The sequence below is a fragment of the Beta vulgaris genome, chromosome 1 (assembly GCF_026745355.1).
Source record: "Beta vulgaris subsp. vulgaris cultivar EL10 chromosome 1, EL10.2, whole genome shotgun sequence".
In the NCBI taxonomy this organism is placed as follows: domain Eukaryota; kingdom Viridiplantae; phylum Streptophyta; class Magnoliopsida; order Caryophyllales; family Amaranthaceae; genus Beta; species Beta vulgaris.
The window spans coordinates 55,424,042-55,446,397 of record NC_079202.1 but is presented as its reverse complement, the minus strand read 5'-3'; the positions used below and the strand labels follow the sequence as shown (position 1 = coordinate 55,446,397).

The 22,356-nt window shown below is 33.0% G+C and overlaps 1 protein-coding gene across 1 annotated transcript; it reads left to right on the top strand.

Annotated features, from left to right (window-relative positions):
* Positions 1-8,149: 8,149 nt before the first annotated feature.
* LOC104905546 (protein NRT1/ PTR FAMILY 7.3-like) lies at positions 8,150-20,482 on the top strand (the record flags this gene model as incomplete). The annotated part of the gene is made up of 5 exons (XM_057392366.1): positions 8,150-8,166; positions 16,330-16,436; positions 17,194-17,411; positions 18,031-18,593; positions 19,633-20,482. Coding segments are annotated over 5 exons (1,755 nt in total), but the record flags the coding sequence as incomplete, so codon positions are not given.
* Positions 20,483-22,356: the final 1,874 nt, after the last annotated feature.

Genomic DNA, 22,356 nt, shown 5'->3' with positions numbered 1-22,356 from the left:
CAGTTCAATTAAAGGTGGTTATTTAGTGACCCAACTTAAATTCCTTCTATAATTTCACCTTAATTAGTCTTTTATCCTCATTAATTCCATTTCCAACTATTTTCTTGTGATTGCTTACATACATTTCCAAAGCCCTCATTTGCTCTATTCTTAGCTGCCTAAAAAATCAGAAACCACCTTTCTTTCTTTTTTACTTGTCTTTCCCATTTTCTAGAGTTTAGTTGAACCCTTATTAGCATAAGAGAAGTAGGTTATTTCTTGCATGTCATATTTCTTATGCACACCTCAAGCCTCAAGGTATTAAATTGAATTAAAAGCTTTGATCTTTAGTGCCCATTTCAGTTTTTTAGATTATAAAATGTTGTGTGTTATAATTCATTATAACTTGAGATAGAGAAACAGAGTGAAAGTGACGGAGATTTTACCCTCAAGATCAAGTCTTTTTGCTGTATCTATTACTCCCATTTTAGCTTTTGTTTTAGAATAATTAATTGGGTGCAAAGAAATTGGAGAAAAGGGTGAATTAATTGCAGAATGGTCACTTTATTTTATCATGGGTCTGAGTTGAATTGCACTGAGAATAGTGAGAGCAATGATGAGTTGATTGATGGTAGTTTATCTGAGAGTGATGATGATCTGAAATGGAGTGATTGTGATGAGAAACTACGTTGTTTGTTTGATCAAGTTCTTATGGTTTTCTTGAGGGGTGTGTATGCCAAGAATGGGAGTAGGTCAATGCCTGCATGGTTGGGAACGGTCGAACTGTGGGGAATTGGGGATTGGTTGCTGAAAGTTTTGGGTTTGATTGTACATAATGTGTATCTCTTAATTCACCTTTAATTGGGTGGTTAAACGTGGATTAGGATCACTAAGTATAATTGCTTAAAGTATGATATCACATGGTATAATTTTTTTTTGACATGTCACCAAATAGAAAAATTGAAAGTAGGACGTCACCATGTAGAATTTCCCAAAAATATTTTTTTTTTGTCAATAAGTACATTTATACTCCCTCGAGAGCACTCATGGTACACCCGGGTGTACCATGAGCATGGTACACCCAGGTATTTTTGTAATAAACTACAACTTCAGGGGCACATTTGTAATTTCGCGACCCTTTCTCCTCTTCCTCCTCCGCATGGCGCATGCTTTCACTGTCATTTTTCCCGGCGATGTTGCCAGGCCTGCCGCTGCTCATTTCCGGCGGGGTGTGCGACGACGGCGGTGACCGTTCAAGTCTTCGTCATTTTTGTTGTCGTCGTTGTTTCAGGGCTCATTTCTCTCAATTCTTTCTCTCTCTTCTTTCTCGCCGGAAACATATAAATCATAACTTCCACGATCTGAAATTCGCGAGATGATGATGATGAGGCGACTGAAAGTCGACAGATCTGAAATTCGCGAAACAAAAAGAAACGAGTTGAAATTCGTCGATTTGTTCAATTTCTCATTGTTGCTCATTTGTTCTGTTCTTGTTTTTTTGCTCATTGTTGTTCATTTGTTCAATTGATCTGTTGTTGTTCTGTTGTTGTTGTTGTTGTTGTTGTTGTTGTTGTTGTTCTCTTGTTGTTGTTTCAATAGTTTTTTCTCACCTCCTTCCTTCCAAACACAACAATGGAGATCTATTCGCGAAAAAAAAAGAAATTTCCAGATCTGAAATTGAGGAAGAAGATGATGAGCAAATGATAAAGTTTGGGTAAAAGTGTGCTCATTTTCTTAAATGAGTAGAAATGCTTGTTCATTTTGCTCATTTGCTCATTTTACTCATTTGCTTATTTACTCATTTGCTCATTTGCTAATTTTACTCATTTGCTGAAAATAGCCTTGGGTGTACCATGAGCATGGTACACCCAGGTCTACTATAAAGATTCTCATACTCCCTCCGATCTTTATTAGTTTGCCCGTTTCTTTTGCACAAAGTTTTAGGAGAAACAATGTTGTGAGACATAGAAAGAAAGAGAAACTATTATTTTATGTTAAAGTTGAATGTTAGGAAACAAGGTGTTGTAGCTAGTTTGATTAATGCGGAACAAAATCAATGAAATAATAAGCATGAGAAAACAATAAAGAAGAAGAACAAAAGAACACGAGGATTTACGTGGTTCAGTCAAAATAGACCTACGTCCAGAGGTGAGGGATTCAAGCTTCTTTACTATAATGGAAAAACTACAGAGAATAATACAAGGAGTCCTGAATTCTAGGGGCTGAAAGTGTTCATAAGTTGTGTATAGGAATCCCGTACAAATCCTAAAAGATAAACAAATTCGGAATTGGTCAAAACCGCGTAAAAGCGTAGCCACCCAATCAAGTCGGGCGACATCCGCCCAATCGGGCTGTCAATTTCCTCACACTTCTGACATTGCGTTCCTGATCGGGCGGTGTTCGCCTAGTCGTAATTCCCGACAAACGCCTAATCGGACGGGCCTGCGAAAATAGATTTTGACGAGTTCAAGGCACCAAACTTAACATTGAATGTATGTGTGATGGAAAGTTACTGGTCTCATTCCAAAAATGGAAACAAAAGAAATGGGTAAACTAATAAGGCGACGTTCCAAAAAGTAATATGGGTAAACTAATAAAGATCGGGAGAAGTACTACTTTATGCCGAAAAGTGGAGGTTGACCAATGGCCAATTCTTCGATGACCCCCCACGTACAACTCATATGACTTCAGAAAAAAAACCACATTTTCACCCTTTTCCTTCCTCTTTCTTACTGAGATTCTCGCAAATTGGGATTACTTCTGAAAAATTAGAAAGGAAGGAAAAAAAAGAGATTTCAATGAGATGAGAGGGAAAGAAGAGAATAAATAAAGAAAATGGTGGTTTTTAAAGTCATGTAACATGGGCACAGGGAGAGGATCAACGCGGGAAAGATGGTCAATTCCTTACATTCGCACATAAGATAGTACTCAATTCACAACCTAAAACATTTTGTTAGGTAGTTTTTAACAATTTTTTTTTTCATTAGTTTTTTTAACAAAAAGTTGATTTTATTAGATAATTTTTAACAAAATTACCTAGAAAAACTAATTATACAACAATCCTTTGATTTCTGTCAATTCTTTCAGTTGCTTTAAAAAAAATTCGTCTTAAATTAAGACCTTACCATTCAAATATTAAATTCAGATACCTTACTTGTGTGAGATTCTGATAAATACTATAGGATTCGCACTTACTTTAATCACTTTGAAGCATATGGTACATTCAGTAAGATAAAGATAAGCGATAGATATGATCAGTGGGATTAAGGCTCTAATATAATTGTTGTTGTTGTTGTCGTCGTCGTCAACATTAATTAAGACCACTAATTACAAAATAAATTCTACAATAATACTTCGTCATAGCAAATGGACAATTTATAGTTGATGAAGTAATGAAATAACCACTCTTGCTTTTAGTTGATAACAAGTTGGGGTTCCATTAACAGTATAATTATTTAGTTGTCTCTTTATCTATTCTTTTAGTTATATTTTTTCCTCATGTCCCGTGGCTAAAAATTATAAAATGAATCAACATCGGTAGAGATATCCAAAAGGAATATTATCAGTAATATTCTTGTAAGAGGAGAAGTAGCGTTGATTTAATTATATTATTAGGCCGGGGCTATGCCCCGGGTAAGAAAAAAATCATTTATTAATATAATACTTTATGATGGTAAGTTAGTAACACTAAATACAACTTAGCCTAGTGGTTAAAACTTTGATATATGTACTTGAGGTCTTGGGATCAAACCCTATACTATGCAATTTCTTAATTTTTTTATTGTACATGGATTACATGAACTAAAACTCTCTAGGGAGAGCGCCACGTGGCACCGTTTCTTGTTTTCGCACGCCTTTTAATATATTTGTATAGATTTTTTGTTTAAGGAGAAATTTTGACAAGTTCGTAGTGTTGATGGACCGTTATCTAGCAGTCGAGTGGATTAGTATATATATATATATAAATATATAGAGAGAGAGGGTTTTTTTTTTATACGGAAAGAAAACTAGGACAAGAATCTGATCGGGAGGCCAACCTAAAACATCTTTACGGATGATAAGAGAAAAATCAAGACAAAAAGGAGGAAACTGATACAGTAAATTAGGAACCCGTTGACCCTTGTGAGCCATGAAATCCGCTGCTCGATTTGCTTTCTTGAAACACTGAGCAATAGACACGCTGCTGAACTTAGCGAGATCCAAACCTATTACATCAACAATCAAAGCGTTAATAGCCTAAGGAGGTTTCCAAATTTTTTGAATCGAACTGATAACATTAATTTTATCTCCTTCAATACAAACATTAATTAAATTGAAAGATAAGGCTACTTTAACAGCTTTTATAAGGCCTCAAACTTCAGCTTGAATAATAGAACAATCAGAAGGCAAAGAGTTACAACCAGAAACCACAACCTCACCCTTATGGTCTCTAATAACAAAAACACATGCCGCACTACCATCTTGATACCTAGAACCATCAAAATTTATTTTAACAAAATTCAAAGGCGGAGGCCGCCAACCCAACGAACGCCATGCTTTCGAAAAAACGACTGAGGAACCCACTTTCTTGACAGGGGTTAACAACTCATCAACAGCTTTGCAATGAGACCAATAATCATTAGAAAAAGTTGTAACCAAGTACTAACTTTTCTAATCGAGTAGGAGTCATTAGAAAAAATGATTATATTTCTAGCAAACTAGATAAACCACCACACCATGGCTAGATCACTAGTCTTTTTAGCACCTAATCTCTCATGGCAAATACTCAGATTTTCCCTAAATGAATCTAGGTTAGCCTCTTCTGGAATCTGAGGCCACCCACTATCCAAACCTAGTTGATTAAAGACATCCACTGTGAATTGACAATTAAAAAATAAATGATTGGCATTTTCACGAAAACACCCACACAATTCACATTGTTGGGGAGTAAAGATTTTAACTTGTTCTAAACGTTCCTTGGTAGGGAGACCAGTGTTGCCGGCTTTCCACAAAAAGTTTTTAATTTTAAGAGGGAAGTTATACGTCCATATCCAGTTGTACTAAACTTTTTCTTGCCTGCAGGCTTGAAAGTCAAGAAGAAACCTAGCTCCTGATTTAACTGAATATTCTCCGTCCGGAGCAGGCCCCCAAAAAACCTCGTCATCTATGTCATGGGAGGGAATGAAAAACTTACTAATAAGTGAGCAAATATGGTTAGGAAGAACAGAAGAAAGCAAATCTAACTGTCATTTTTTATCATGTAAAATGAAATCACTAACTTTAAAATTGTTGTTCACAATTGGGTTTTGAATTATTTTTATTAGAGGGTAGGGCAAAACCCAATTATTATCATGCCAGAAATTAATCTTCAGACCATGTCCTACTTGCCATCTAAGTCCGACTTTGAAAACGAGTTTTAGAGACATCAATTTCTTCCATTATTGCCAAGAGAAGTTTTGGGAAACATTATAGTGAACAAAGTCTTTATTCTTACAATACTTATTCTTAGCTAGGATAGTGAGAGAGAGGGGCATGATCTGTTGAAAACCAATATTAAGATGAAAACTGATAAAAACTTGCTCATTTTATAGATTTTTTTTGCCCATTTTACAAACTTTTGCTCATTTTTAAAATTCTAGCTTGCTCATTTTACAAATTTGTGCTTATTTTACAAATTCTTGCTCATTTTACAATTTTTTGCTCATTTTATGTTTTTGTTCATTTTAAGAAATTTTTGCTCGGTTTACGTAATTTTTGCTCATTTTACGCTTTCTTGCTCTTTTTTTTGTTGATTTTTTTACGAAACTTCTGCTCATTACAATCCCTCGAGTTATCAACTCTTTTTTTCGCAATTCTCTCTTCTAATAAACAATTCCAATCCAAATGAAAACACTAATCTAAGCCAAATAGAAGAGAGATAAAATTAAAATTATACTAGAACAAGTGACGGTTGGTAGATAATCTCCAATTACATAAAATTTTGCGCTACAAAAGAGCTAAATCTTCAAATTTTCGTGAAAATATGTTCAAAGTAGTCTGCTCATAGCAAAAAAATCATTACCAAAATGGCAGATTCGAAGGATCGAAAGTAGCTCAAAATTTATTGACATGGTTCTCTCAAGCGCCCTGAGATCTTTTGTTTTCAGTTTTTAGCCCTGAGAAAAGAGTGTGATTTTTACCCAAAAAATGCAGCATTAATATTGGTCGGCCACGCGATCAAAAATCAAAGGTGTCCCGAAGTGACGGGGTCATTTTGCCGAGTTCCTTCGACATGGTTCTCTCAAGCGCCCTGGGATCTTTTGTTTTCAGTTTTTAGCCTAAGAGTGGTTTTCACAAGATCCTATTCTCTCTCTCTCTCTCTCTCTCTCTCTCTCTATATATATATATATATATATATATATATATATATATATATATTGAGAATCCTCTTATGGTGAGCATCGTGAAAACCACTTAAAATGAGCAAAAAGTTTATAAAATGAACAAAACAAAAGGGAAAAAAATGATCAAAAGCATAAAATGAGTAGAAAATATTAGATTATGAAAAACGTATAATAAGCAAAAATGTAAAATGGAGAAAAACGTAAAATGAGCATAAAAAAGTTAAATGAGAAAAAACGTAAAATGAGCCATACGTAAAATGGGCAAAAAAGTTGGGAAACGAGCATAAAAATGTTAAATGAGAAAAAATATAAAAGAAGTAAAACATAACAATATGAAAAAAAATGAGTGGTTCTCACGGTTCTCACCATAAGGGTGAGTTCATGTGAGAATGAATACTTACATGAGAAATGAAAATAGATTTATAGCCCTATAACTCTAATAAACAAGTGATGTAGCTCTAATAAAAAAATGATGTAACTCCAAAAAAAAAATTAGAAATTTGTGTTTTTCTTTTTCCTTATGAATAAATAGTCAAAGATAATCATAATATATAATATGTAAATGATGTGTGTTGGGGTCTTAATTAATATCGACCCAATCCCGTTGTGGATAACTAAAACTCTAAAAGGCCATTGTAAAGCAATTCAGGTACGACAATAAAGGGAAAGCGGAAGTAAAGCCACTTAGACCTACACTCCATTATCAAATGAAAGTTCACTTTATGTAAGCGAAACAAATACATAAATTTGGCAATTCTCTTCACTCTCTTGCTTTGCAGTGCTCATCCGGCTGAATTATCATCATACAGGGTTCGTCCGGAAACCACCAGGTTAGTATTCTTGTTTTGTAGGTGACGATCCATTTGAAAATTCAATCCAACATTCGCTATTCTCATACCCAACTAGTAATAAAGTCCGAGTTGCTACTTCCATTCACATTCCTATTTTTAGCCGGATATGACAAAACAAATATTATAACTCACAAAGAACATAGGAAATATCAAATATATATTATAACTCACAAAGAACATAGAAAATATACGAATAATATATATTTGCTTTTCGCGGGGTCTCAACATTTTAGGGGTTCAGTTGGCCGGGTCTCTCATGTAGATAATCTGTTGCTCTTATAATAAAAGATGTGGATCTCTGATAAGTGATGTGAGAAGATAAACACGCCTAAGGTCCAAGTGTCCAAGAAATGAATAAGAGAACGAATGAAGTAGTAACTAGTAAGTAAAGTAGTACATCCCCCCAAAGCTTGGATTACCTGAATATATTATAGTTCATCAAACTTAAAAAAACCTGCAATTGAAGCTATAATGCCAAGGACACTAACCTAATGTTTTGGAAGCTAGCTTTTTTGCAACTTTAAGTTATAAAAGTTGTGATAAAAGTTGTGAGTTTGTGACATACTCAATATTGTCATTTATCATTCTTTTGTTGGGAATGGGATACCTATAAAGGCTAAGTTGGAAAGTAACTCCATTTGCCGACTCAATATCGTTGATTTGTCATTTTCTTTCCAAGTCTCGCGAGACTAACTTTACTCTATATTCCATCCATTTTAAAATAGTTACGACATATGATATTTGTTCACTATTTATGAACTAACTTTGACAAGTCTTTGATATCTCTAATCGCGTATAAAGTAAATATTTTGTGTTGATGAAAAAAAATAATTATTTTAATGTTGTAATTGTTCGGTATTTGTTCCTTTGTAAATCCTACTCTATACTTTGTTTCAGCACTAACTTTTTTTTCACGTGTTTAAGGTCTGTTCTCTTTATTTGTATTTTTGCTTTTTTCAAAAGAAAAATAAGAAGTAAAAATATTAAGAGAATTCTAGAAAGAATGAGAAATTTTCAGAAAAGTACGAAAATTAGAGAAAAAAATAAGAAAAAGTTTAGAAGAGAATGCATGAAAAGTTAAAAAAGTTCAGAGAGAATAAGAAAAATTCTAAAAAAAAAAAGAAAAGTTTTGAAAAGTTCATAAAAGTTTAGAGAAAATAAAAATATATCGGAAAAAAATAAGGTGAAAAGAATAAACCCTTAACCAATAAAATCCAATTTTCTCACCAAAACTAAATTACCACTAGTCCACTACTAGCAGTGTAGCACACTACCACTCCAACGATTATCTTCTCTACGATAAGTCTTTCATGCGTCAAATGTCACCCATTACAACGTTTCAAGAAAAACAAAAAGAAAAACAAACAAAATTCTTCGTTCTTTCTCCTCTCTATTGCTCTATCTTCATTACCTTCTTGTTTTGGTTTGTTGCATAGGTCGCATAAGTTCACAAAGGTTTGCGAAAGTGGGTGTGTGACTTGTGAGGGTATATGAGTAATGAGGGCATTGGGCTTGGGTCGGGTGCTTGCCAATTGGCAGCAACAGGTGAAGTCGTAGTTGAAAATTAAAGAATAAATTATCAGTTATTTTATCAGTTCTAACACCTTATTAATTTCAACTTTCACGTGACTGAGTTTGAAACATTATAGTTATCACTTTGTTAATTTCCGCCATTTTAAAGCTCCTGAAATTTTATTTTGGCTACTTGCCGAACATTCATAAACATTCACAACCCTTAAAGTAATTAGCACCTAACATAATGTCGTACGTGTTTTTCTTATTTTTTCTCTCTCCCCTCTCTCCTCTCTACTTTCAAAAACACTAGCCTCCATTGTTGATTTTTAAAGGGGCTTCCATCGGTTATTACCGTTGGAAAGCCCCCACCTTTGTTTTTTTTTATTTGTTTTTAGGTTTCCAATAACGATTTCTCCTCGAAAGAAAGGGTTTTCGATCTCGTTCGTAAGAAAAGGTTTTTCGATCTCCTTCGAAAGACAAGGTTTTTCGACCTCCTTCGAAAGACGGGTTTTTCTCCTCTTTTAGAGGGGGAATTTCTACAGGTTACAATCCGGGATACTAGATCTAATGGATTGCCGTGAAATTATTTTGTTGGTGAAGAATTATGCGGTGTTGGAGTTTAAGATTTAGTCATTGTTGTTAGGTTGTTAAGAGTTTACTAATATTGTTAATTAGTTTGTTAGATAACATTAGTTTGGTTACCTATTGTAATTAGTATAAATAGGTAGAATGTAATATTCTAACAACTTACTTCTTTTACTCCTTACATCATAATAATACATCACTCTTTCTCTCTACGTTCTTCAAGCTCTCTCTAAAGTCATCAATGGATGACCTCAATCTTTTCTCCTTTCTTCCTCCCTAAACAAGAAATTTAACATGGTATCAGAGCAGGATTCGAACCTAGCTCACTAATTCCGCGTTTTTCTTCGATCAACAATTTCTGGAGATTAAGTTTCTTCTGTTCCCGTAATACTATTTCTTTTTGCGTTTATTCTTCTCATTTTCCGCTGCGAATTTCTTCAAATTTCTTGCTTCAAATTGTCGATTTCATTGAATATAATCAGTTTATTCAATTCTTCATCCATTAATCTTCTATCGATTAATATTCAACTGAAATTCAACTGCTTTAAAAGTTTTCCCCAATTCAATCGAATTCGTGTTCTTGTGTTAAGATTTTCCCACACAATTTTCTTCTTTATTATTGGCTGAATTTTCTCAAACACATACACAATTTTTGCGTGCGATTAAACCCAATTTCCTTGGTCATTCTTGGATTGTTGGAGGTTGTTTCTCTGCAAATTTTCTGTGTTTGCTTTGTGTTGCACGCAAGTTGTTCGATAAATGCGAGAGAAGTATTGTTGTTTGGAATGCTAGATTTCTGGGCTCGTGTTTTCTCTTTTGACTTTGGATTTCTCTGAGTTTGTTTGCTGGGTATGAATCTTGCCAATCTTGATCGTAAGTCTTTATTTCATTTGGAGTATGGAGAGCATTCTTGAATGTGGAATTTTTGTTGTAGTCCTTTAGTGTTGATCTTTTTCTGGTTATTGTAGTTGGTTAATGGTGTTGGTTGAGATTTTTTGGTATCCTCTAATTGTTGATGTTAGTTTGTGTCATATTGATAGATGGTTGAATGCCGAATTTATTGTTGTGGTGATGGAGTTTGGTTGATGAGATTTATGGTTGATGGTTGTTTGAAGATTTCTTCACATTTCACATTTTCCATGTTCTATCTACTGAATTGAGCATGAAATATTCCACATTTTACTTCCTTCCTTCATCTTTCCCATTCATTTCTGTTCTGCTTGATTTTTTTGTGTACGGTAAATGTTTGATCAATTTACTATCATTCTTTGTTTGGTATTCTTTTCTATCCTTTTCAATCAAATTCAGCCCTCAAATTTCTTGATTAACATACAATTTCATTTTGTTATCATCATGTTTTCTCTGCAGTTCATCATTTTGACATTTCTGGTAATATTTTCTCCGAAAATTCTGAAATTTGCAAATAATCTCTGAAATATCTCTGAAAATTGATTCTCTTATTGAATATTCTCTGAAATTGCTGAATCTTAATCTGAAAATCTGTGAAATCTTCTCTGAATTGGGTTGATTATCTAAATTTCTCTAAACTCTTCTTCTCTGAAATTTTCTTTTCATCATCTGAATTCAGTTTATCTACTGAGTTGTTTCTCTGATTTTCTTTGTGACCCCTGTTGAGTGATCATTTCTCTTTTTTTGTTCAAAGATCCATTGTGATCTCTTTTGCTCAAAGCCTACTTTGCTAGGTTCTAAATTTGATAGTCTTATGACTTTTAACCTCCAAAATTTGATAGTCTTATGACTTTAACCTCCAAAATTTGATAGTCTTATGACTTTAACCTCCCAAATTCTCTATAGTCTTATGACTCTAACCTCAATTTTCGACCCATAGTTGGTCAAGTTTGCCCAAAGTGGCTTGTTATGCCCATAGTGGCTTTGTTTGCCATAGTTGGCTTTGTTATGCCATAGTGGCTTGTTTTGATGCCCATAGAGGCGTTTCTTTGAGACCCGAAAGTGGTCATTTCATATTTCTCACAATTTTTTTTTTCTCTCATTTCGTATTTCTCTCATTCACAAATTCCTAAACACATTCCTCTCTTTCACTTCTTACACACCCTTAAGTTCATTCCTCTTTTCATCTCTTTTCTATGGTTGTTCTTCTTCAAGCTTAGAGTGTTTTTCATCTCTAAGCTTGAGGGGGATATGGTGATGATGGCTTTATCATATCGTTGATTAGTTTAGAAGTTGTTTGTTGATGAGGTATTGGTTGTTTGGTGTATTGGTTTGGTACGGTATGGTGGTATTGGTGAGTTCCAAGGTTTGGTGTAGTTGATGGTATTTGTGGGTGTGGATTGGTATTGCACATCATTTGATGCGTGATGGTTTGCTGCAGTGGTCACTCCAAGTCTTCATCCTTCATTACCACAGTGGAAGTGGGCTCTCGTTACCACAGTGGAAGTGGGCTCCAAATGTCGCATGCTACTGTTGATGTAAGTTCTCTGAATCAAGGATGGTGCATTAGTTGCTCTGTATCAGCAAAACAACATTGGAATCAGTTTTGAAGTTTGTTGGACAGTTCAAGTTCAACCTGAAAATGATTCTTCAACCATTAGTGTGCTCCCTGATGCTAAAGTTGCTGCATTGTAGTCATTCTCTGCTGTACCCTCTGTTGCTGTTATACCCCCTTCTAAGTGCTCTCATTTGGTTTAATCCAAACTGGAATGGTCATTCCCATTCCAGTTTGAGGGGGGGTGTTGGAGTTTAAGATTTAGTCATTGTTGTTAGGTTGTTAAGAGTTTACTAATATTGTTAATTAGTTTGTTAGATAACATTAGTTTGGTTACCTATTGTAATTAGTATAAATAGGTAGAATGTAATATTCTAACAACTTACTTCTTTTACTCCTTACATCATAATAATACATCACTCTTTCTCTCTACGTTCTGCAAGCTCTCTCTAAAGTCATCAATGGATGACCTCAATCTTTTCTCCTTTCTTCCTCCCTAAACAAGAAATTTAACAGGATCACAAAGGTTATCAATTTTTCGAATACGGTCAGTTGAATCCGACGGAAATCATCCTCACGACTACAAGGGATCGTTAGATTGTTTCTCCAACAAGGCTGTATTTTCCAGCGATATAAGCGGGAGATGTTCCACATTGCAAGATTTGTTTGACGACGATCGTAGTTTTTATGATGGAAATTTTTGTTTGATTCAACTTATGTATTTGTTTGATTCGATTGCTTATGTAGATGTCGTATGACTTTTTATTAATGAATTAATTTTACTATTCAAAAAAAAAAAAGTAATTAGCACCTTATCATTTTAGGTACTCTAAATACCTTGTGAAATTGTGTTATTACATTAATTCCAATAGTCGATCAGTCCAAGTAGCTATTTAAAGTAATCAATAGTCCAAATCATAAGATTAGCTAATAAAAAGTAGGAAAAATTGACGATAGAGGTCTCAACTTGGGGTGATAATTTTTAAAAGGTCTGAACTATTGATTAACCTGTGTAGGTCCCAACTTTAGGGGGTGCTAACTTTTAGCGGGCCTTAGTGACTTGAAATTGGCTTAATAGGTCATAATTTGTAAAACTTGGGTCACACCAGAAGGGTTAATTGAGGGAGAGAAGTAGGAACTAGGTAAGATTTTTTTAAAAAATCGTCAGTTTTAAATCACCGAGGCCCGCTAAAAGTTAAGACCCCCTAAAATTGGAACCTACACAGGTTAATCAATAGTTCAAACCTTTTAAAAATTATCGCCCAAAGTTCAGACCTCTATTATCAATTTTTCCTAAAAAGTATTAAAATCGTGAAAGATTTAGACAATAAAGCTAAGCGTCCAAACCACTTTTTGCCCGGTCGCCCTTTTCTAATGATGCTTTGTGTGGTATTGTGGTACAAATCTTGACCCGACGAGGAATCAATAGATACTAGAAAAGGACGTCAGAAACTAATGATGTACATTATAAAAGAAGGTAAAATAAAATAAATAGCAATCAAGTTAAGTGAAATATTAATTATACAAATCCACGTGTAATTTTGTTGTACATTCGTAAATTATTATCAATCTCGGACATGTGTATAATGTTCATTTGCAATGCTTAGAGCTAATGCATACTATCTTTAAGTTGCAACAAATATTTTTTTTCACAAATATTAAGAAAAGAGAATAAATTTAATTCAGTTGTCCATACTTTTTGCATATGAAAGTAGGTAAAGTGATGATAAAATGGTTATACTGTCCCAAATTCTTTAGCAAGAAATGAAAAGTTACATTGAAATAAAATACCTAAAAATAGAAATTATTGCAACTAAGAAAAAAAGGAGTATATGGAAGTAAATACAAATTCTTCTATATTTTTTACTTGATAAGTTGATTATTTGTGCCTCTACTAAGACAAAAAAAAATCAACTAAGATATATGAATTTACTATAATCAGTAAATTCAACTTTATTTTTTTGTCTAAGTACTACATAAATATTAGTCCCCTTTGATTTTCCTTTTGCACTTCTATTTAGTACCTAGCTTACTCCTATTTTAGTTTACATGCTTTAGATTTCTACATTATTCACATGCTCCCTTGGATTACCATTTGTCTTTAATACGTAAGATAAATAATATATATAGTCATGTAGATTATTTTAGATTTGTCTCTAATTTATAAATACATAATTTTAAAATATAAAATTTGTAATTTTAATTAATAATAATAAATATATTAATGGTCATGGAGTTTTTATGTTTTTTTTATCAAATGAGCTATGAAGGCCGTACAAGTACAAAGAAGAGAAAGGAAAATTCGGACATGTGACCTATCATTCACAACACCTCAATCTTAACTACTAGGCCAAGATATCCTTGATATGGAAATGTTTATAGACATGATAGACGTGAAATTCAAAAGCGCATATTAAAAACCATCATAGGTATTATTAAGGGAAAAATGACCTTAACGTATGGAATCTTAAATTGTGTATCATGATTCACGTCACAATCATTGATGAATCCAAATCTTTGTTCCACTTTTTTTTTTTATTGTATATGCCACTAAATATAATTGATTCATAAAATTAGATTAAAGAAAACTTCTTAATATTTTAAAAAAATAAATAAGATAGAGCACAATTGATATAGACCAATAAAATTAAGTGACACATAATGATACAAATAAGTGGAGCACACTTATTTTCTCTCTTAAATACACCTCTTTTTATCATAATCAACATGATAAATAAACAAAAAATATTTACTCTTCCGAATTAATTAAAGATCCTCTCTCTTTTAATTTTTACGCATGCCAGTGTAAATATTGGACACTAATATGTTTAATTATGTATTCGTAAAAATGATAAAAAAGTAGATATTAAATACATATTGAGACGAATCTCACAAGATCCCGCATAACTATATTTTTTCTTACGTATAAGTCACAAGCAACGGTTAAAGTGAAACTTGTGAATAGTGATAAATGTCAAAGAGGGAGGATCTTTTAGAACCAAAGATAGTATGAATCAACTAATAAAAAATGGCTCATATTGTTAAAATTAAAATTACATAATTTTTGTGCATGTATTAGGCACAAACAATTCTTTTTTAATATTATATTTTTGAAGTGATCATCTTTATAGTCCACTCTATTTTATAAAGTACTAGTATAATAATTCATGCTTCTCCAATTTCCTCTATAAAAACATAACTTGCTTAAACTCTTTTATAAGCACTCACCAAAGGAATTTCACAACACACTCATAATTTCTCTCTACCATAATCATAATTGCATTCCTAAACACTTTGCTTTTATATTTTGCATGCATATATTTGTTACTTGATTTCTTCTGCTTCTGATCATAATATCATATATACGACGATGGTTTTGTCGAACATGTTGCAAAAGGTATGTATTAACCTTCTTTCGATTTGGCGCATATTGTAGATTTTGATATGATAATTCTTTTTACCCACATCCCAATACCTATACCATAATCGGATCTCAGTTCAACCCGATAGGCTAGGTCCACCAAATACTAATAAGAATTGAGACATCATATGTAATTTTGACGTACATATAGGAGTATAAGTAAATTGCATAGTGAGATATCACTAGTTATAATCACAAATAATACATTTTTGTAAATTAACTAATAATTTCGTTCAATATATCCACCATAATTCTCAAAAAAATCAAATTGGTATTTAGACAAATTAAATATGTTTAAGTTTGAATTAAGTCAACTTTGGATCATTTTATGAGAAGAAGTTACATTTCTTGTTATATTTATTCGAAATGTTTAACTTATTTATCGAAATATATTACAAAAAAAACTAAATTTTTGATGGCTTTAATTGGGTCAAATGTTATCAGATTGACATGGCACATTCACCTTAGGGATAGCAACACATTTGCATGGATATATAGATCAATACTCCAAACCCTAATACATTTGCATGCATGTATCTAGATGTTTTCTAAGCAACAAATTAAAGCATACATGATGAAAATATAACACAAGTTGGTTTAAATTTATTTTAGTAGCTTGTGCTTGATGTTAATAAATGAAATTGAAAGAACTAAGAAACAACCAACTTAAAATTCGTGATAAAAATTAATTTTAATGTTCCCATTCTTCAAACCTTGAATCAAAAGAAGTCAGAGAATCCTAAAAAAATGCATGACTAAATTTGTTGAAGTTTATAGAATGTTCTTCTCTCTCAACTTAGCTTACGGCTTACACTAATTAATAAATAACCCTGATATATGTAGTCATGATGTCATACCAACTGAACATATACTTAAAGAAAGAAAATGAGAAGGAATCGGCAAATAATATTTACTTTGTCTCTCTCAATCTCTTCTTCCGAATAACTTTCTATCAAAACTATACAATATAAGAAAAAGTTAAAAGAAAAAGAAAGTGTATAAACTAGAAATACCTTACAAAGTGCCAAAATTGCATCTAAATAAACAACCTTATTAGCTTCCTCAATCATTATTTATTGATTTTATTCATATGTTTGAGCTTGAGGAATGAATATAATCTATTAAAATTGATATTCAGGACAATCACGAAAGTGAAACTCAAGTAGTAGAACATACTCTCGATGGATCAGTGGATCAACGGGGTAATCCTGCAATACGTACCAAAAGTGGAAGATGGGGGCCAGGCACTCTTATTCTAGGTAATCAAATCTTGTCTTTTTTTAGTTCTTTATACGCCGGGATGATCTTAGTTGGGGCTAGTAAGGGTTGGTCTCGATAAATTTTTTTTGCCATATCAAATACTTATATTATATTACATAAGAAAAAATTGTAACGTAATTAATATGAATTCAACTTTTAATATAATGTTTAGAGATAAAAAAAATTGACACTTTTAAATGTTTAGTTCAAGATCTGCCACTATAATTATAAGGAATTTATAATCACGAATATAATAAACTTGTTTAAGAGAGATCTACAACATTTAAAAGAGGAGGAATTTTTGATTAATTTAGGGTGTGTTTCATTACTATTTTTTATGGATAACTTTTAACATCTTATAGTTTTTTTAGTTTGCTTGTTCTAATTGTGTGTAACCTCAAATATCTTTTCTTATATATTAATGTAAAAAATACAATGATTGAATATGGAGTGATAAAGTATTCATTGACACGAATGAAAATCCCACATGATTATATTTTTTCTTATATATTGAGAAGAATTTAAAATATTTTCTGTAATTGTGAATAGTGTAAAGATTCCAAACGAGCAAACTAAAAAAATATGAAGCTAGACTTTGATAACATCATCTTTTTTTTCTCACTAATATGTGCAACTCGAACTAGAAACATTAATACTATTTAAGAAATGAAAGAAGTATCTAATTTTCATAGTTTATATCTGATTTTTTTTTCGTATGTCTATTATTACTTTAATGCTTGATGACAATAATAACAGTGAATCAAGGAATGGCTACACTGGCATTTTACGGAGTTGGAGTAAACTTGGTATTGTTCTTAACAAGAGTGGTAGGCCAACATAATGCTGATGCAGCAAACAACGTCAGCAAATGGTTTGGAACTGTTTATCTCTTCTCCCTCATTGGCGCCTTCCTAAGTGATTCTTATTGGGGTAGATTCAGGACTTGCGCCATCTTTCAGGCAATTTTTGTCCTTGTAAGTTTTGTTACTCTTTCTAATATATAGTAGAAGTCTTGCATTTTTTTTTCTGAAACAAAATTATATCCTTGATTAACGACTCATTTGTCAATTTAGCTCTTAAACTAAATTAATTAAGTCACTTTTGACATATTCGTAATAAATTTCTACATTGGTATGATACGCAATTACGCATATATACAAGGATAACTATTCTTAAATATATTATTAAAAAAGGCCTACATATTAAACGTGGCTTATGCTTCTATATTCATGCAATGTCATAGAATTTTGGTAATATTCACACAAATAATCAATATAAAAACATAGTGAATGGAGAACCTGCTTTTTTTTTAAAGGTTTCTTTATTTTTTTCCGATCCCCTCAAACTTAAAACAATGACGATGGATAAAAAACTACCTATTTACAAAAGCGAAAGTCTGTCGATGCTATGTTGAAATTGTGATAAAAATAGTCTATTTTTTTATAATCTATGTATTTCTTATTTGCTATTTTTGCAAATTGAGACTATTCTGAAATGAAAGACAGAATCATCTAATTACAAAGGGTCCAAACATAAACTACATGCATAGAAGTCCATTGACAAATTATATAACATGATGTTTTTTTAATATAGGGTTTGGCTCTTTTGTCACTATCATCATACTTGTTCTTGCTTAACCCTAGAGGATGTGGTGATAAGCAAACTCCATGCAACTCTCACTCTAGCTTACATGTAGCAATCTTCTATTTCGCACTATACATGGTAGCCCTTGGCAATGGAGGATACCAACCAATTATTGCTACATTTGGAGCCGATCAATTCGATGTCGAACATCCTAAGGAAAGAAGCTCAAAAATCGCATATTTCAGCTATTTTTACTTGGCCTTCAATTTAGGACCTCTCATTTCCAATACCATATTAGCCTACTATGAAGATTATGGGAAGTGGGAGATCGGATTTTCGGCGTCGGCTGCTACTGCTCTTATGGCTATGGTGTTGTTCCTTGGTGGTACACCTTGTTATAGGCACTTCAAACCTCAAGGTAATCCAGTTTTGAGGTTTAGTAGAGTGTTTGTTGCTGCCATAAAGAAATGCAAGGTGGTTGTACCACAAGATGGTGATGCTTTGTATGAAATAGATGCTAAGGATTATAGCAAAAATAGATGTCGAAGGATCTTACACACACAAGGTTTCAAGTAAGCATTCATTATTATTTTCTCCTTTTGTGTAGTAACAATTGAAAACAATATTCTGATCATCATTTATCCCAAGATATATACTCCCCATTCCCTCAGTTGTTTGTGATAGAGTATAAAACTATTTGTAAAACCTTCCAGCTTAAACTTTTGGTTGAGTTAGTCCTTAGAGTTAGCGTGATAGAAAAGGTCACGAGTTTAAATCTTATCCACCCCTTATTTCTAATTGGAATATCTAGTGTCAGGTATGAGAGAGACCTATGCTGCATCCACACTTTAAGCGCAACATGGGCTCTCGCGTGAGAGGTTGTAGACACCAAATTTTTGGATACCAGAGGGACATGATAGAGTATAAAAACTATTTTTGGGGCCTCAACCACTAGTTTAAACTTTTGGTTGAGTTGATCCTTTGACAGTTTTTTTTCTTCTATTTAGCCCTATCTACTTCACCTAAATAAATAATAAATTAATCTTTGAATGAGTAACGATTAGTCTTAATAATCAAAAATCATCTTCAAACAGTGAAATTTGGTTTTGACTAGTAAAATTAATTAGTAAAAACAAGTAAATTGCATTGGAATATTACACTAGAGATAAACAAAGATCCGTTTAAGAAGCAAAAATGAGTTGTTAGCGAAAATTAGTTTTAATTCAATAGAGATAATTTTTCTTCTATAAATTTAAGGTGGAATAAATAGGGCGTTGATCAATTCTATGCTACTAAAATTTCCAAGTTGGTTTATACTACATTTTAGATGTAATTTTCCCTAGCCTTTTACTCTCTTCTTGTATGTTTTATCATCCACGGTATATATTGTGTGTTATTTATTAGAGTTTTCCCATGAGTACTAATCTATATAATTTATAAAGATGAAAGCAACCTTAAAATGATAAAGCATAATTTAGAGAGTAAAGGATGCTTTTGAGTTTTATAAGAATCAAACGGACTATGTGTGCTACTAGTTAAAAACACATGGTTAATTGGTAAATGGTGAGTAATAGAGTTATCATCTAATAGGTCCTTGTTATCATCTAATAGGTTCTTGGATAAAGCCGCAGTAATCACATCAAAAGATTGTGCTAGCCAAACCAAGCATCTTTATGATCAGAGGCACTTATGTACCGTTACACAAGTTGAAGAAGTGAAATGCATACTAAGGCTTCTCCCGATTTGGCTTTGCACAATAATGCACTCTGTAGTTTACACTCAAATGGCCTCGCTTTTTGTGGTTCAAGGCGCGGAAATGAGAACAAACATCGGACACCTTCACATTCCACCAGCCAGCATGTCTAGTTTCGACATCCTTAGTGTTGCGGTCTTCATTTTCCTTTATCGTCGTGTTTTGAACCCTTTAGTGCTAAGATTGCGGAAAAGAGGACTCATTGAGCTCGAAAGGATGGGGTTTGGCCTAATTTTTGCGATTTTGGCTATGATCGTATCTGGTATAGTAGAAATTTTCCGATTAAAATATGCGATAAAGGATTGTAAGGACTGCAAATATGCAAGTTCGCTGAGCATCTTATGGCAAATACCTCAGTTTGTGCTTATTGGAGCATCCGAAGTTTTCATGTATGTCCCACAATTAGAATTTTTCAATGGACAAGCACCTGAAGGACTGAAGAGCTTTGGGAGTGCACTTTATACGACATCAATGGCACTCGGGAATTATCTGAGCATCGTAATAGTGACCATCGTTATGAAGATAACTACTAGAGATAACATGCATGGATGGATACCGGCAAAACTAAATAAAGGTCACCTAGAAAAGTTTTACTTCTTACTGGCAGCTCTTACAACAGTTGATTTTGCAGTATATTTATTATGCGCAAGATCCTATAAGTATGTGCGAGAAAATGATAGTGTTCATAAAGAAAACATCGATTTCTAAATCAGAAAAACTGAAATATTTACATATGAAAATGACTATCTAGAAGTGTTTTCTACTTTTTATTTTTTTGTCCGATTCTGAAGCAATGGTCTGAATTTGAAATGTGCTTAATGAAGTCATCATTTTGCAAGATTTTACATAGATATCTAAGTCTTAACATATAGCGAAGAGTTCCACTAACTTTATGTATAATAAAGCTTTACATCGTAACACGTACCCACCTTCAGAACATAACTAACCACTCAGGAAGTTTGTAATATTATAGAGTATATTCTGCTCCAGCTTCAGAAAATAACTTATATTGCAAATCAATACACATGAAAATTTAATTCCTATAGAAAGTTTTGTTTCGTAGGAAGTTATTCTGTTTGTGTAATTTATAGGATATGACCTTAATATGTTTGGTCGAGATCAAATGCCTTAATATATTGTCAGAATGAGAATTCGAACCCTTTACAATGTCCTGAAATTCGGGTTAGTACTACGTTGAGCTACCACATCTCCCTTTATTTCATCATGTGATATGGATTAAAAGGACCACCTTATAAATAGTAAAGAAAAAGTAATTGACATAAATAAGTATTGCCAAGGCCAAGTGTAATTTTCAATAGGGACACTTCATAAATGATATGGAGTAAGACCGTTTCATTTGAGAATTTACCTTTACAATTTTGCACACTTGTGCATACAACGTTAATCTTGTCAGCTTACGTCAAGGATAGCCACATTCTCTTATACACAACTAAAAAGTAGCAATATGTGATAAGTGATGCATAGGAGAAAAAAGTATTAAAAGACGTCCTAAAATTGACAACTGATCAATTCACAACCTCTCCTACACAACTACACAAGTATTGCCAAGGCCAAGTGTAATTTCATACAGAGGCACTTTGTTTAGTCCAAAAATTAGTGATTTTTGAAGCTGGAACGCAAGAAGTCTCATCCACTCATTTGTGTTGAGTTCTTTTTGCTACTTGGACTGTTGTCTTGGATGATAAAATAGTTTTTAGGTCCGGTTACGACCAGGGTAATTATATCTTTTATTTTAGTAATATTTTATTTTAAAATAATAACATCAAGTATTACTTAGTTTGGTGGTTAAGACATTAGTATATATATATATGCGTGTGATCTTGGGATCAAATTTTATATAATGCGTTTTATAATTTTTTTAGTGTATGTGGATTACGTAACATAAAATACTCCAAGCGAAGATGCTACGTGGCATTGTTCCTTGCTCAGGAACGCCTTTAATATATTAGTATAGATGTTGCCCCGTAGGAAATGATATTCTCGCTTCTTGATCATAATAATAGTAAAATTAAATTTATTACTATTCACTTCATTTCATAATATAGTATTTGAATTTTTTTAAATATTTTAAAATAATTCTTATTAGAAATCTTTCTTTTTCAATTAAGTGAAAGTATTGGGTCAGACCGTCTGACCCAATGCATATTGTCAGACGGGCTGAGCCCAATTGTTGCTCTAATTCCAAGCTTCACAAAGACATCCAACTTTAGTTTTAAGAACAGACTTTAAACTAGAACAACAGTTTCCCCAATCTGCCCCTCTCACGGTACTCCTGGTGGTATTTATAGCCGTTGCATCAGCGGCGGCGTTAACGGAAGCAAAAGATTCTTCGGCACCAGTAGACTGCACGACTGTGGTACTAAGCATGTCGGATTGTTTGTCGTACGTTACCAACGGTTCTACCGTACAAAAAACCAGAAGGAAACGCTTCACTGTCCTTCTCTCTTCGATGCCCCTTCAAATCATGTTTGAGCCTATGTTCAAAGTTTCAAACCAAACCCAGTGTTCTTCTCATCGCTGTTTTTTTGTTTGAGGAGAGAGAAAGTAAGAGAGTGAAGAAA